This window comes from Pseudophryne corroboree, chromosome 6 (assembly GCF_028390025.1).
Source record: "Pseudophryne corroboree isolate aPseCor3 chromosome 6, aPseCor3.hap2, whole genome shotgun sequence".
Taxonomy (NCBI): Eukaryota; Metazoa; Chordata; class Amphibia; order Anura; family Myobatrachidae; genus Pseudophryne; species Pseudophryne corroboree.
The window spans coordinates 683,588,598-683,601,812 of NC_086449.1; the positions used below are offsets into that span (position 1 = coordinate 683,588,598).

Here is a 13,215-nt window from a genome sequence, read left to right on the forward strand (position 1 = left end):
ACACAACTGAAACATAAGCATCTCCCTTAACATGAAAGATAACCTAATAAGCTGCCAACATTGAGGGCAAACAAATGTGTGGTTACAGGATTTGCGTACAAACATATTACACAATTGACAGCACAACCTTTATGAGCTTTAAAATAAGGAGTACAACATAGCTGTGAAAGCCAAAAACTATTTACCCAAGTCATTAACATTTTTGTACTGTACATGAATATATTAGGTCACCTGTATACATCACACAGCATTACCTGACTCTTTTTGGTTGGAATAGTTGTGTTTCTGCCGATTAATTTTGTAAAAACTCCACCAAGCGTTTCAATTCCAAGAGACAGAGGAGTGACATCTAACAGCAGAACGTCTGTAACATCACCAGCCAATACTCCACCTTGAATAGCTGCGCCAATAGCAACAGCCTCATCGGGATTAACAGCTTTGCTCGGAGCACGACCAAACAAATCCTGAACAGTTTGCTGGACCTACATAAATGAAATCACACAAAAACATGTCCATATGTAAAACAAGTGGTATCTAAATACAGAAAACGTTAAAAAAGGCAGCTTTCTGGGGGAGTGGCCTGGAGGCTGACTGAGTAAGCTGCACTTCATTTGAGCTCCCAGGGATCTGGGAGTTTCTGAATAAAAAACTAGCTTCCTCACGCTAAATACCTGCCCTATGTGCTCTGGGCACCGATATATATTAGTAGAGCAGGTGGTGAGTCGGTGCTGCGGAGTCGGGGAGCCGGTTTTCTGGCTCCAGCGGAATACGGCCTACTCCTTGCCCTGAAGCCGACGCCTCAATTTCCACGCATTCCCCCAGCCGAGTGGTTGACCCCCCCGGGACGTCCGAGGTGCCCACCTGGACACTGCTCCTGCTGAGACACATCTACAGCCTCCCCAGGGCTCCTTACTGACAAGCGGGAGTACTCCGAGGCCAGATCGGGGCCGGGCCGTGCGCTCAGGGCCCGGGCGGCGGCCATCTTGGGTGCAGAAAGACGAGAAGAGACTCTGCGGCGACGCGGAGGAGACGTCCGGCGGCCCCCGGGTGAGCGCGGCTTACTACCCCAGCTCCAACAAATTGACTGCACCATCCCCTCCCCGTAGATTCTAGCTGGGCGCCCGTCTCATGCTACTGCGGGCGGACCGCCGGCCCGACCGCGGCCCCCCCCCCTGCCTGTCAGAAGCTCAGCGGCTCTCGCTGCGGGTGCCCCCCGCATACCAGGGACCAGTCAATAGCGCTTTCAAACACCCTGGGGTGAAAACTGCCCCCTGCGGGCGACGAAGACCCCCCTCCCCCCAGCCCCCCTTTGAACACCCATAGCACTCCTGCCCCTCTGCGAATCCACCCACGGCTGTGGGTGACTCGCTGGGCAGCTCAGGAGGTCGACACAACCTCCTGCGGCCGTCAGCTATTTCACACTAAATACGGGGGCTGAGGGTGGACGCCCATAACAATACAGACGTAGGGGCTAACACGACGGTCCCGGTACCCAGCCCTACCGACTCATCCCTCCTCTGGTTGGAATCCTTCCTAGTGGATGGGCTGCACCCCTATATATGCACTTGGTGGTGCCAGGAATTCTTCTTCCTCAAGTTATACTATTCCTCTGGGAGGCCCGGATCTTATATAGCCTGCTGTCTCTGGGGTGCTCGAGGAGCGGGGGCTGAAGCTACCCCTCAGTGTTTCCTTGGTGCGCAAAAGAGGATGGCTAGCCTCATAGCCCTGTCAGTCCTGCTCAAGCCAATGTAATACGAGAGATATCTCCTACCCCTGCCATTATCTACGTGATGTCTTGATAGTCCCTGAGACAGTGGAGCCTTCAGGTTTTTTCATCTTACGTGTTTGGAACCGTTGAGCTATCTTCCTCGGGGTCTTATTATGCCTTCTAGACACAGCAAACAGTCAAAGCCTGCACAGCAGCTTTCATTTTTCAAGTAATCTCCGAAGGTGTCTGGCTCTAAAGTTGCCGGGACCTCTGCAAAAGACACAAACCCTCAGATTCCTCCCTCCCTGGATGGGCCCCCTTCTACAGCTATGGCAACGACGAGCCTGGACAGGGTTGGAGATGGAGTGGCCCTCACTGTGGGCACCATGAAGCTACTTTTATCTCGCTTTAAGGAGGAGGTGGCGGCTGAGTTCCGTACCACATTAACAGCATGCCAACAATCTATAGATGACCTGGATGGCCGCACTGACCATTTGGAAACTAAAATGGAGGAAGTCGTGGGGTCCCATAACGGTCTACTGGACTCTCATGATGCATTGGAGGCGGAGGTGAAGCTTCTGCGGGACAAAGTGACAGATCTGGAGGACAGATCGCGTCGCAGCAATCTTAAATTGCGTGGAGTCCCCGAGTCGGTGTCACACAGCAGTCTGCACGATGACGCCGTGGCCCTATTTAAAGCTCTATTACCCAAGTCTCCATCTGCAGACTTCCTTATTGATCGAATACACCGGTTACCGAAGGCCAGAGCGGCCCCAGGCGATGCCCCAAGAGACATCCTAATGAAGATGCACTACTTTCACGTTAAAGAGGCCTTACTGAAAGCATCAAGACCGACATCTGACACATCTTCAGCCCTTCAAGGACTTCAACTCTTTGGGGACCTGTCTGCAGCCACCCTCTACAAACGACGATCATTTCACCCGATCACTGCGGCCCTTAGAAAGGCTGATATTCCATATCGTTGGGGTTTCCCTACCAAGTTGCTGATCCCCCGAGATGGTTCCACTGTCAATTTCTACAGCAGATGAAGGAGCGAAATTGCTTAAATCATGGAATATTGCAGAACCCTCTGCAGACTCCTCCCCCCGTCGACTCCAGCAGGACTGGTCCTCGGTGAAGCGAGGACACCTGCTCAAGGTCGGACAGTTTACATAGCTGTTATGTTCCTACCGATATGATTCCAGTGACTCTCCAGATAATAAGAATTTACTTACCGATAATTCTATTTCTCGTAGTCCGTAGTGGATGCTGGGGACTCCGTAAGGACCATGGGGAATAGCGGCTCCGCAGGAGACAGGGCACAAAAGTAAAAGCTTTAGGATCAGGTGGTGTGCACTGGCTCCTCCCCCTATGACCCCCCTCCAAGCCTCAGTTAGGGTACTGTGCCCGGACGAGCGTACACAATAAGGAAGGATTTTGAATCCCGGGTAAGACTCATACCAGCCACACCAATCACACTGTACAACCTGTGATCTGAACCCAGTTAACAGCATGATAACAGCGGAGCCTCTGAAAAGATGGCTCACAACAATAATAACCCGATTTTTGTAACAATAACTATGTACAAGTATTGCAGACAATCCGCACTTGGGATGGGCGCCCAGCATCCACTACGGACTACGAGAAATAGAATTATCGGTAAGTAAATTCTTATTTTCTCTGACGTCCTAAGTGGATGCTGGGGACTCCGTAAGGACCATGGGGATTATACCAAAGCTCCCAAACGGGCGGGAGAGTGCGGATGACTCTGCAGCACCGAATGAGAGAACTCCAGGTCCTCCTCAGCCAGGGTATCAAATTTGTAGAATTTTGCAAACGTGTTTGCCCCTGACCAAGTAGCAGCTCGGCAAAGTTGTAAAGCCGAGACCCCTCGGGCAGCCGCCCAAGATGAGCCCACCTTCCTTGTGGAATGGGCATTTACATATTTTGGCTGTGGCAGGCCTGCCACAGAATGTGCAAGCTGAATTGTACTACACATCCAACTAGCAATCGTCTGCTTAGAAGCAAGAGCACCCAGTTTGTTGGGTGCATACAGGATAACAGCAAGTCAGTTTTCCTGACTCCAGCCGTCCTGGAAACCTATATTTTCAGGGCCCTGACAACATCTAGCAACTTGGAGTCCAAGTCCCTAGTAGCCGCAGGTACCACAATAAGCTGGTTCAGTTGAAACGCTGACACCACCTTAGGGAGAAACTGGGGACGAGTCCGCAGCTCTGCCCTGTCCGAATGGACAATCAGATATGGGCTTTTGTGAGACAAAGCCGCCAATTCTGACACTCGCCTGGCCGAGGCCAGGGCAAACAGCATGGTCACTTTCCATGTGAGATATTTCAAATCCACAGATTTGAGCGGTTTAAACCAATGTGATTTGAGGAATCCCAGAACTACGTTGAGATCCCACAATGCCACTGGAGGCACAAAAGGGGGTTGTATATGCAGTACTCCCTTGACAAATTTCTGGACTTCAGGAACTGAAGCCAATTCTTTCTGGAAGAAAATCGACAGGGCCGAAATTTGAACCTTAATGGACCCCAATTTGAGGCCCATAGACACTCCTGTTTGTAGGAAATGCAGGAATCGACCGAGTTGAAATTCCTCCGTGGGGGCCTTCCTGGCCTCACACCATGCAACATATTTTCGCCAAATGCGGTGATAATGTTGTGCGGTCACCTCCTTCCTGGCTCTGACCAGGGTAGGGATGACCTCTTCCGGAATGCCTTTTTCCCTTAGGATCCGGCGTTCAACCGCCATGCTGTCAAACGCAGCCGCGGTAAGCCTTGGAACAGACATGATCCTTGCTGAAGCAAGTCCCTTCTTAGTATCTCTTGAAGTTCCGGGTACCAAGTCCTTCTTGGCCAATCCGGAGCCACGAGTATAGTTCTTACTCCTCTCCATCTTATAATTCTCAGTACCTTGGGTATGAGAGGCAGAGGAGGGAACACATACACCGACTGGTACACCCACGGTGTTACCAGAGCGTCCCAGCTATTGCCTGAGGGTCTCTTGACCTGGCGCAATACCTGTCCAGTTTTTTGTTCAGACGGGACTCCATCATGTCCACCTTTGGTCTTTCCCAACGGTTCACAATCATGTGGAAGACTTCCAGATGAAGTCCCCACTCTCCCCCGGGTGGAGGTCGTGCCTGCTGAGGAAGTCTGCTTCCCAGTTGTCCACTCCCGGAATGAACACCGCTGACAGTGTTATCACATGATTTTTCGCCCCGCGAAGAATCCTTGCTGCCATTTCCCTCCTGCTTCTTGTGCCGCCCTGTCTGTTTACGTGGGCGACTGCCGTGATGTTGTCCGACTGGATCAGCACCGGTTGACTTTGAAGCAGAGGTCTTCCTAGGCTCAGAGCATTGTAAATTGCCCTTAGCTCCAGTATATTTATGTGGAGAGAAGTCTCCAGACTTGACCACACTCCTTGGAAATTTCTTCCCTGTGTGACTGCTCCCCAGCCTCTCAGGCTGGCATCCGTGGTCACCAGGACCTAGTCCTGAATGCCGAATCTGCTGCCCTCTAGTAGATGAGCACTCTGCAGCCACCACAGAAGAGACACCCTTGTCCTTGGAGACAGGATTATCCGCTGATGCATCTGAAGATGCGATCCGGACCAATCGTCCAGCAGATCCCACTGAAAAATTCTTGCGTGAAATCTGCCGAATGGAATCGCTTCGTAAGAAGCCACCATTTTTCCCAGGACTCTTGTGCATTGATGCACTGACACTTGGCCTGGTTTTAGGAGGTTTCTGACTAGCTCGGATAACTCCCTGGCTTTCTCCTCCGGGAGAAACACCTTTTTCTGGACTGTGTCCAGAATCATCCCTAGGAACAGCAGACGTGTCGTCGGAATCAGCTGCGATTTTGGAATATTTAGAATCCACCCGTGCTGTCGTAGAACTACTTGAGATAGTGCTACTCCGACCTCCAACTGTTCTCTGGACCTTGCCCTTATCAGGAGATCGTCCAAGTAAGGGATAATTAAGACGCCTTTTCTTTGAAGAAGAATCATTTCGGCCATTACCTTGGTAAAGACCCGGGGTGCCGTGGACAATCCAAACGGCAGCGTCTGAAACTGATAGTGACAGTTCTGTACCACGAACCTGAGGTACCCTTGGTGAGAAGGGCAAATTGGGACATGGAGATAATCATCCTTGATGTCCAGGGACACCATATAGTCCCCTTCTTCCTGGTTCGCTATCACTGCTCTGAGTGACTCCATCTTGATTTGAACCTTTGTATGTAAGTGTTCAAAGATTTCAGATTTAGAATAGGTCTCACCGAGCCGTCTGGCTTCAGTACCACAAATAGTGTGGAATAATACCCCTTTCCTTGTTGTAGGAGGGGTACTTTGATTATCACCTGCTGGGAATACAGCTTGTGAATTGTTTCCAATACTGCCTCCCTGTCGGAGGGAGACGTTGGTAAAGCAGACTTCAGGAACCTGCGAGGGGGAGACATCTCGAATTTCCAATCTGTACCCCTGGGATACTACTTGTAGGATCCAGGGGTCCACTTGCGAGTGAGCCCACTGCGTGCTGAAACTCTTGAGACGACCCCCCTTGCGGTGGAGGGCTTCTGTTCCTGGGAAGGGGCTGCCTGCTGCAGTCTTCTTCCCTTTCCTCTACCCCTGGGCAGATATGACTGGCCTTTTGCCCGCTTGCCCTTATGGGGACGAAAGGACTGAGGCTGAAAAGACGGTGTCTTTTTCTGCTGAGATGTGACTTGGGGTAAAAAAGGTGGATTTTCCAGCTGTTGCCGTGGCCACCAGGTCCGATGGACCGACCCCAAATAACTCCTCCCCTTTATACGGCAATACTTCCATGTGCCGTTTGGAATCTGCATCACCTGACCACTGTCGTGTCCATAAACATCTTCTGGCAGACATGGACATCGCACTTACTCTTGATGCCAGAGTGCAAATATCCCTCTGTGCATCTCGCATATATAGAAATGCATCCTTTAAATGCTCTATAGTCAATAAAATACTGTCCCTGTCAAGGGTATCAATATTTTCAGTCAGGGAATCCGACCAAGCCACCCCAGCTCTGCACATCCAGGCTGAGGCGATCGCTGGTCGCAGTATAACACCAGTATGTGTGTATATACTTTTTAGGATATTTTTCAGCCTCCTATCAGCTGGCTCCTTGAGGGCGGCCGAATCTGGAGACGGTAACGCCACTTGTTTTTATAAGCGTGTGAGCGCCTTATCCACCCTAGGGGGTGTTTCCCAACGCGCCCTAACTTCTGGCGGGAAAGGGTATAACGCCAATAATTTTCTATCGGGGGAAACCCACGCATCATCACACACTTCATTTAATTTATCTGATTCAGGAAAAACTACAGGTAGTTTTTTCACACCCCACATAATACCCTTTTTTGTGGTACTTGTAGTATCAGAAATATGTAACACCTCGTTCATTGCCCTTAACATGTAACGTGTGGCCCTAATGGAAAATACGTTTGTTTCTTCACCGTCGACACTGGAGTCAGTGTCCGTGTCTGTGTCGACCGACTGAGGTAATGAGCGTTTTACAGCCCCCTGACGGTGTTTGAGACGCCTGGACAGGTACTAATTGGTTTGCCGGCCGTCTCATGTCGTCAACCGACCTTGCAGCGTGTTGACATTATCACGTAATTCCCTAAATAAGCCATCCATTCCGGTGTCGACTCCCTAGAGAGTGACATCACCATTACAGGCAATTGCTCCGCCTCCTCACCAACATCGTCCTCATACATGTCGACACACACGTACCGACACACAGCACACACACAAGGAATGCTCTGATAGAGGACAGGACCCCACTAGCCCTTTGGGGAGACAGAGGGAGAGTTTGCCAGCACACACCAAAACGCTATAATTATACAGGGACAACCTTATATAAGTGTTTTCCCTTATAGCATCTTAATATATAATAATATCGCCACATAAAATGCCCCCCCTCTCTGTTTTAACCCTGTTTCTGTAGTGCAGTGCAGGGGAGAGCCTGGGAGCCTTCCTAGCAGCGGAGCTGTGTAGGAAAATGGCGCTGTGTGCTGAGGAGAATAGGCCCCGCCCCCTTTTCGGCGGGCTTCTTCTCCCGTTTTTCTGACAACCTGGCAGGGGTTAAATACATCCATATAGCCCCAGAGGCTATATGTGATGTATTTTTAGCCAGCATAGGTACTTTCATTGCTGCCCAGGGCGCCCCCCCCAGCGCCCTGCACCCTCAGTGACCGTTGGTGTGAAGTGTGCCGAGAGCAATGGCGCACAGCTGCAGTGCTGTGCGCTACCTCATGAAGACTGAGAAGTCTTCAGCCGCCGGTTTCTGGACCTCTTCTCTCTTCGGCATCTGCAAGGGGGTCGGCGGCGCGGCTCCGGTGACCCATCCAGGCTGTACCTGTGATCGTCCCTCTGGAGCTAGTGTCCAGTAGCCTAAGAAGCCAATCCATCCTGCACGCAGGTGAGTTCACTTCTTCTCCCCTAAGTCCCTCGTTGCAGTGAGCCTGTTGCCAGCAGGACTCACTGAAAATAAAAAACCTAACAAAACTTTTACTCTAAGCAGCTCTTTAGGAGAGCCACCTAGATTGCACCCTTCTCGGCCGGGCACAAAAACCTAACTGAGGCTTGGAGGGGGGTCATAGGGGGAGAAGCCAGTGCACACCACCTGATCCTAAAGCTTTTACTTTTGTGCCCTGTCTCCTGCGGAGCCGCTATTCCCCATGGTCCTTACGGAGTCCCCAGCATCCACTTAGGACGTCAGAGAAAATAAGAATTTACTTACCGATAATTCTATTTCTCGGAGTCCGTAGTGGATGCTGGGGTTCCTGAAAGGACCATGGGGAATAGCGGCTCCGCAGGAGACAGGGCACAAAAAGTAAAGCTTTAGGATCAGGTGGTGTGCACTGGCTCCTCCCCCTATGACCCTCCTCCAAGCCTCAGTTAGGTACTGTGCCCGGACGAGCGTACACAATAAGGAAGGATTTATGAATCCCGGGTAAGACTCATACCAGCCACACCAATCACACTGTACAACCTGTGATCTGAACCCAGTTAACAGTATGATAACAGCGGAGCCTCTGAAAAGATGGCTCACAACAATAATAACCCGATTTTTGTAACTATGTACAAGTAATGCAGATAATCCGCACTTGGGATGGGCGCCCAGCATCCACTACGGACTCCGAGAAATAGAATTATCGGTAAGTAAATTCTTATTTTCTCTATCGTCCTAGTGGATGCTGGGGTTCCTGAAAGGACCATGGGGATTATACCAAAGCTCCCAAACGGGCGGGAGAGTGCGGATGACTCTGCAGCACCAAATGAGAGAACTCCAGGTCCTCCTTAGCCAGGGTATCAAATTTGTAGGATTTTACAAACGTGTTTGCCCCTGACTAAATAGCCGCTCGGCAAAGTTGTAAAGCCGAGACCCCTCGGGCAGCCGCCCAAGATGAGCCCACCTTCCTTGTGGAATGGGCATTTACATATTTTGGCTGTGGCAGGCCTGCCACAGAATGTGCAAGCTGAATTGTATTACACATCCAACTAGCAAAAGTCTGCTTAAAAGCAAGAGCACCCAGTTTGTTGGGTGCATACAGGATAACAGCAAGTCAGTTTTCCTGACTCCAGCCGTCCTGGAACCTATATTTTCAGGGCCCTGACCACATCTAGCAACTTGGAGTCCTCCAAGTCCCTAGTAGGCGCAAGACACCACAATAAGCTGGTTCAGGTGAAACACTGACACCACCTTAGGGAGAGAACTGGGGACGAGTCCGCAGCTCTGCCCTGTCCGAATGGACAAACAGATATGGGCTTTTTTGAGAAAAAAACCACCAATTTGACACTCGCCTGGTCCAGGCCAGGTCCAAGAGCATGTTCACTTTTCATGTGAGCTGCTTCAAATCCACAGATTTGACTGGTTTTAAACCAATGTGTTTTGAGGAATCCCAGAACTACGTTGAGATCCCACAGTGCCACTGGAGGCACAAAAGGGGGTTGTATATGCAATACTCCCTTGACAAACTTCTGGACTTCAGGAACTGAAGCCAATTCTTTCTGGAAGAAAAATCGACAGGGCCGAAATTTGAACCTTAATGGACCCCAATTTGAGGCCCATAGACACTCCTGTTTGCAAGAAATGCAGGAATCGACCGAGTTGAAATTTCTTCGTGGGGCCTTCCTGGCCTCACAACACGCAACATATTTTCGCCACATGTGGTAATAATGTTGTGCGGTCACCTCCTTTCTGGCTTTGACCAGGGTAGGAATGACCTCTTCCTGAATGCCTTTTCCCTTAGGATCCGGCGTTCCACCGCCATGCCGTCAAACGCAGCTGCGGTAAGTCTTGGAACAGACCTGGTACTTGCTGAAACAAGTCCCTTCTTAGCGGCAGAGGCCATAAGTCCTCTGTGAGCATCTCTTGAAGTTCCGGGTACCAAGTCCTTCTTGGCCAATCCGGAGCCATGAGTATAGTTCTTACTCCTCTACGTCTTATAATTCTCAGTACCTTAGGTATGAAAAGCAGAGGATGGAACACATACACCGACTGGTACACCCACGGTGTTACCAGAACGTCCACAGCTATTGCCTGAGGGTCTCTTAACCTGGCGCAATACCTGTCCCGTTTTTTGTTCAGACGGGACGCCATCATGTCCACCTTTGGTAATTCCCAACGGTTTACAATTATGTGGAAAACTTCCCCATGAAGTTCCCACTCTGCCGGGTGGAGGTCGTGCCTACTGAGGAAGTCTGCTTCCCAGTTTCCATTCCCGGAATGAAACACTGCTGACAGTGCTATCACATGATTTTCCGCCCAGCGAAAAGTCCTTGCAGTTTTTGCCACTGCCCTCCTGCTTCTTGTGCCGCCCTGTCTATTTACGTGGGCGACTGCCGTGATGTTTTATCCCACTGGATCAATACCGGCTGACCTTGAAGCAGAGGTCTTGCTAAGCTTAGAGCATTATAAATTTACCCTTAGCTATATTTATGTGGAGAAAAATCTCCAGACTTGATCACACTCCCTGGAAATTTTTTTCCTTGTGTGACTGCTCCCCAGCCTCTCGGGCTGGCCTCCGTGGTCACCAACATCCAAAACTGAATGCCGAATCTGCGGCCCTCTAGAAGATGAGCACCCTGTAACCACCACAGGAGAGATCCTTGGATATAGGGTTATCCGCTGATGCATCTGAAGATGCGATCCGGACCATTTGTCCAGCAGATCCCACTGAAAAGTTCTTGCATGAAATCTGCCGACTGGAATTGCTTCGAAGGAAGTCACCATTTTTTTACCATGGCCCTTGTGCAATGATGCACTGATTTTAGGAGGTTCCTGACTAGCTCGGATAACTCCCTGGCTTTCTCTTCCGGGAGAAACACCTTTTTCTGGACTGTGTCCAGAATCATCCCTAAGCACAGGAGACTTGTTGTCGGGATCAGCAGCGATTTTGGAATATTTAGAATCCACCCCTGCTGTTGTAACAGTATCCGAGATAGTGCTACTCCGACCTCCAACTGTTCCCTGGACTTTGCCCTTATCAGGAGATCGTCCAAGTAAGGGATAATTAAGACGCCTTTTCTTCGAAGAAGAACCATCATTTCGGCCATTACCTTGGTAAAGACCCGGGGTGCCGTAGACAATCCAAACGGCAGCGTCTGAAACTGATAGTGACAGTTCTGTACCACGAACCTGAGGTACCCTTAGTGATAAGGGCAAATTTGGGACATGGAGGTAAGCATCCCTGATGTCTCGGGACACCAGATAGTCCCCTTCTTCCCGGTTCGTTATCACTGCTCTGAGTGACTCCATCTTGATTTGAACCTTTGTAAGTGTTCAAATTTTTTTAGATTTAGAATAGGTCTCACCTAGCCTTCTGGCTTCAGTACCACAATATAGTGTGGAATAATACCCCCTTTTCTTGTTGTAGGAGGGGTAATTTAATTATCACCTGCTGGGAATACAGCTCGTGAATTTTTTCCCATACTGCCTCCTTGTCGGAGGGAGACCTTGGTAAAGCAGACTTCAGGAGCCTGCGCAGGGGAAACGTCTCGACATTCCAAACTGTACCCCTGGGATACTACTTGTAGGATCCAGGGGTCCTGTACGGTCTCAGCGTCATGCTGAGAGCTTGTCAGAAGCGGTGGAACGCTTCTGTTCCTGGGAATGGGCTGCCTGCTGCAGTCTTCTTCCCTTTCCTCTATCCCTGGGCAGATATGACTCTTATAGGGACGAAAGGACTGAAGCTGAAAAGACGGTGTCTTTTTCTGCAGAGATGTGACTTAGGGTAAAAACGGTGGATTTTCCAGCAGTTGCCGTGGCCACCAGGTCCGATGGACCGACCCCAAATAACTCCTCTTCCTTTATACGGCAATACACCTTTGTGCCGTTTGGAATCTGCATCACCTGACCACTGTCGTGTCCATAAACATCTTCTGGCAGATATGGACATCGCACTTACTCTTGATGCCAGAGTGCAAATATCCCTCTGTGCATCTCGCATATATAGAAATACATCCTTTAAATGCTCTATAGTCAATAAAATACTGTCCCTGTCAAGGGTATCAATATTTTTAGTCAGGGAATCCGACCAAGCCACCCCAGCTCTGCACATCCAGGCTGAGGCGATCGCTGGTCGCAGTATAACACCAGTATGTGTGTATATACTTTTTATGATATTTTTCCAGCCTCCTGTCAGCTGGCTCCTTGAGGACGGCCCTATCTATAGACGGTACCGCCACTTGTTCTGATAAGCGTGTGAGCGCCTTATCCACCCTAAGGGGTGTTTCCCAACGCGCCCTAACTTCTGGCGGGAAAGGGTATACCGCCCATATTTTCTATCGGGAGGAACCCACGCATCATCACACACTTCATTTAATTTATCTGATTCAGGAAAAACTACGGTAGTTTTTTCACATCCCACATAATACCCTCTTTTGTGGTACTTGTAGTATCAGAAATATGTAACACCTCCTTCATTGCCCTTAACGTGTGGCCCTAATAAGGAATACGTTTGTTTATTCACCGTCGACACTGGATTCAGTGTCCCTGTCTGTGTCGACCGACTAAAGTAAACGGGCGTTTTAAAACCCCTGACGGTGTTTTTGAGACGTCTGGACCGGTACTAATTGTTTGTCGGCCGTCTCATGTCGTCAACCGACCTTGGCGCGTGTTGACATTATCACGTAATTTCCTAAATAAGCCATCCATTCCGGTGTCGACTCCCTAGAGAGTGACATCACCATTACAGGCAACTGCTCCGCCTCCTCACCAACATCGTCCTCATACATGTCGACACACACGTACCGACACACAGCACACACACAGGGAATGCTCTGATAGAGGACAGGACCTACTAGCCCTTTGGAGAGACAGAGGGAGAGTTTGCCAGCACACACCAAAAACGCTATAATTATATAGGGACAACCTTATATAAGTGTTTTCCCTTATAGCATCTTTTTATATATTTCTAATGCCAAATTAGTGCCCCCCCTCTCTGTTTTAACCCTGTTTC

At 49.9% G+C, this 13,215-nt stretch overlaps 1 protein-coding gene across 1 annotated transcript in view; it reads right to left on the reverse strand.

The window, feature by feature from the left end:
* HSPA9 (heat shock protein family A (Hsp70) member 9) overlaps window positions 1-13,215 on the reverse strand; it is a 236,747-nt gene that overhangs the window by 34,768 nt on the left and 188,764 nt on the right. The window contains exon 11 of the mRNA XM_063928294.1: window positions 255-482. Coding sequence (XP_063784364.1) covers window positions 255-482 — 228 coding nt within the window. The remainder of the gene's footprint in view (window positions 1-254; window positions 483-13,215) is intronic.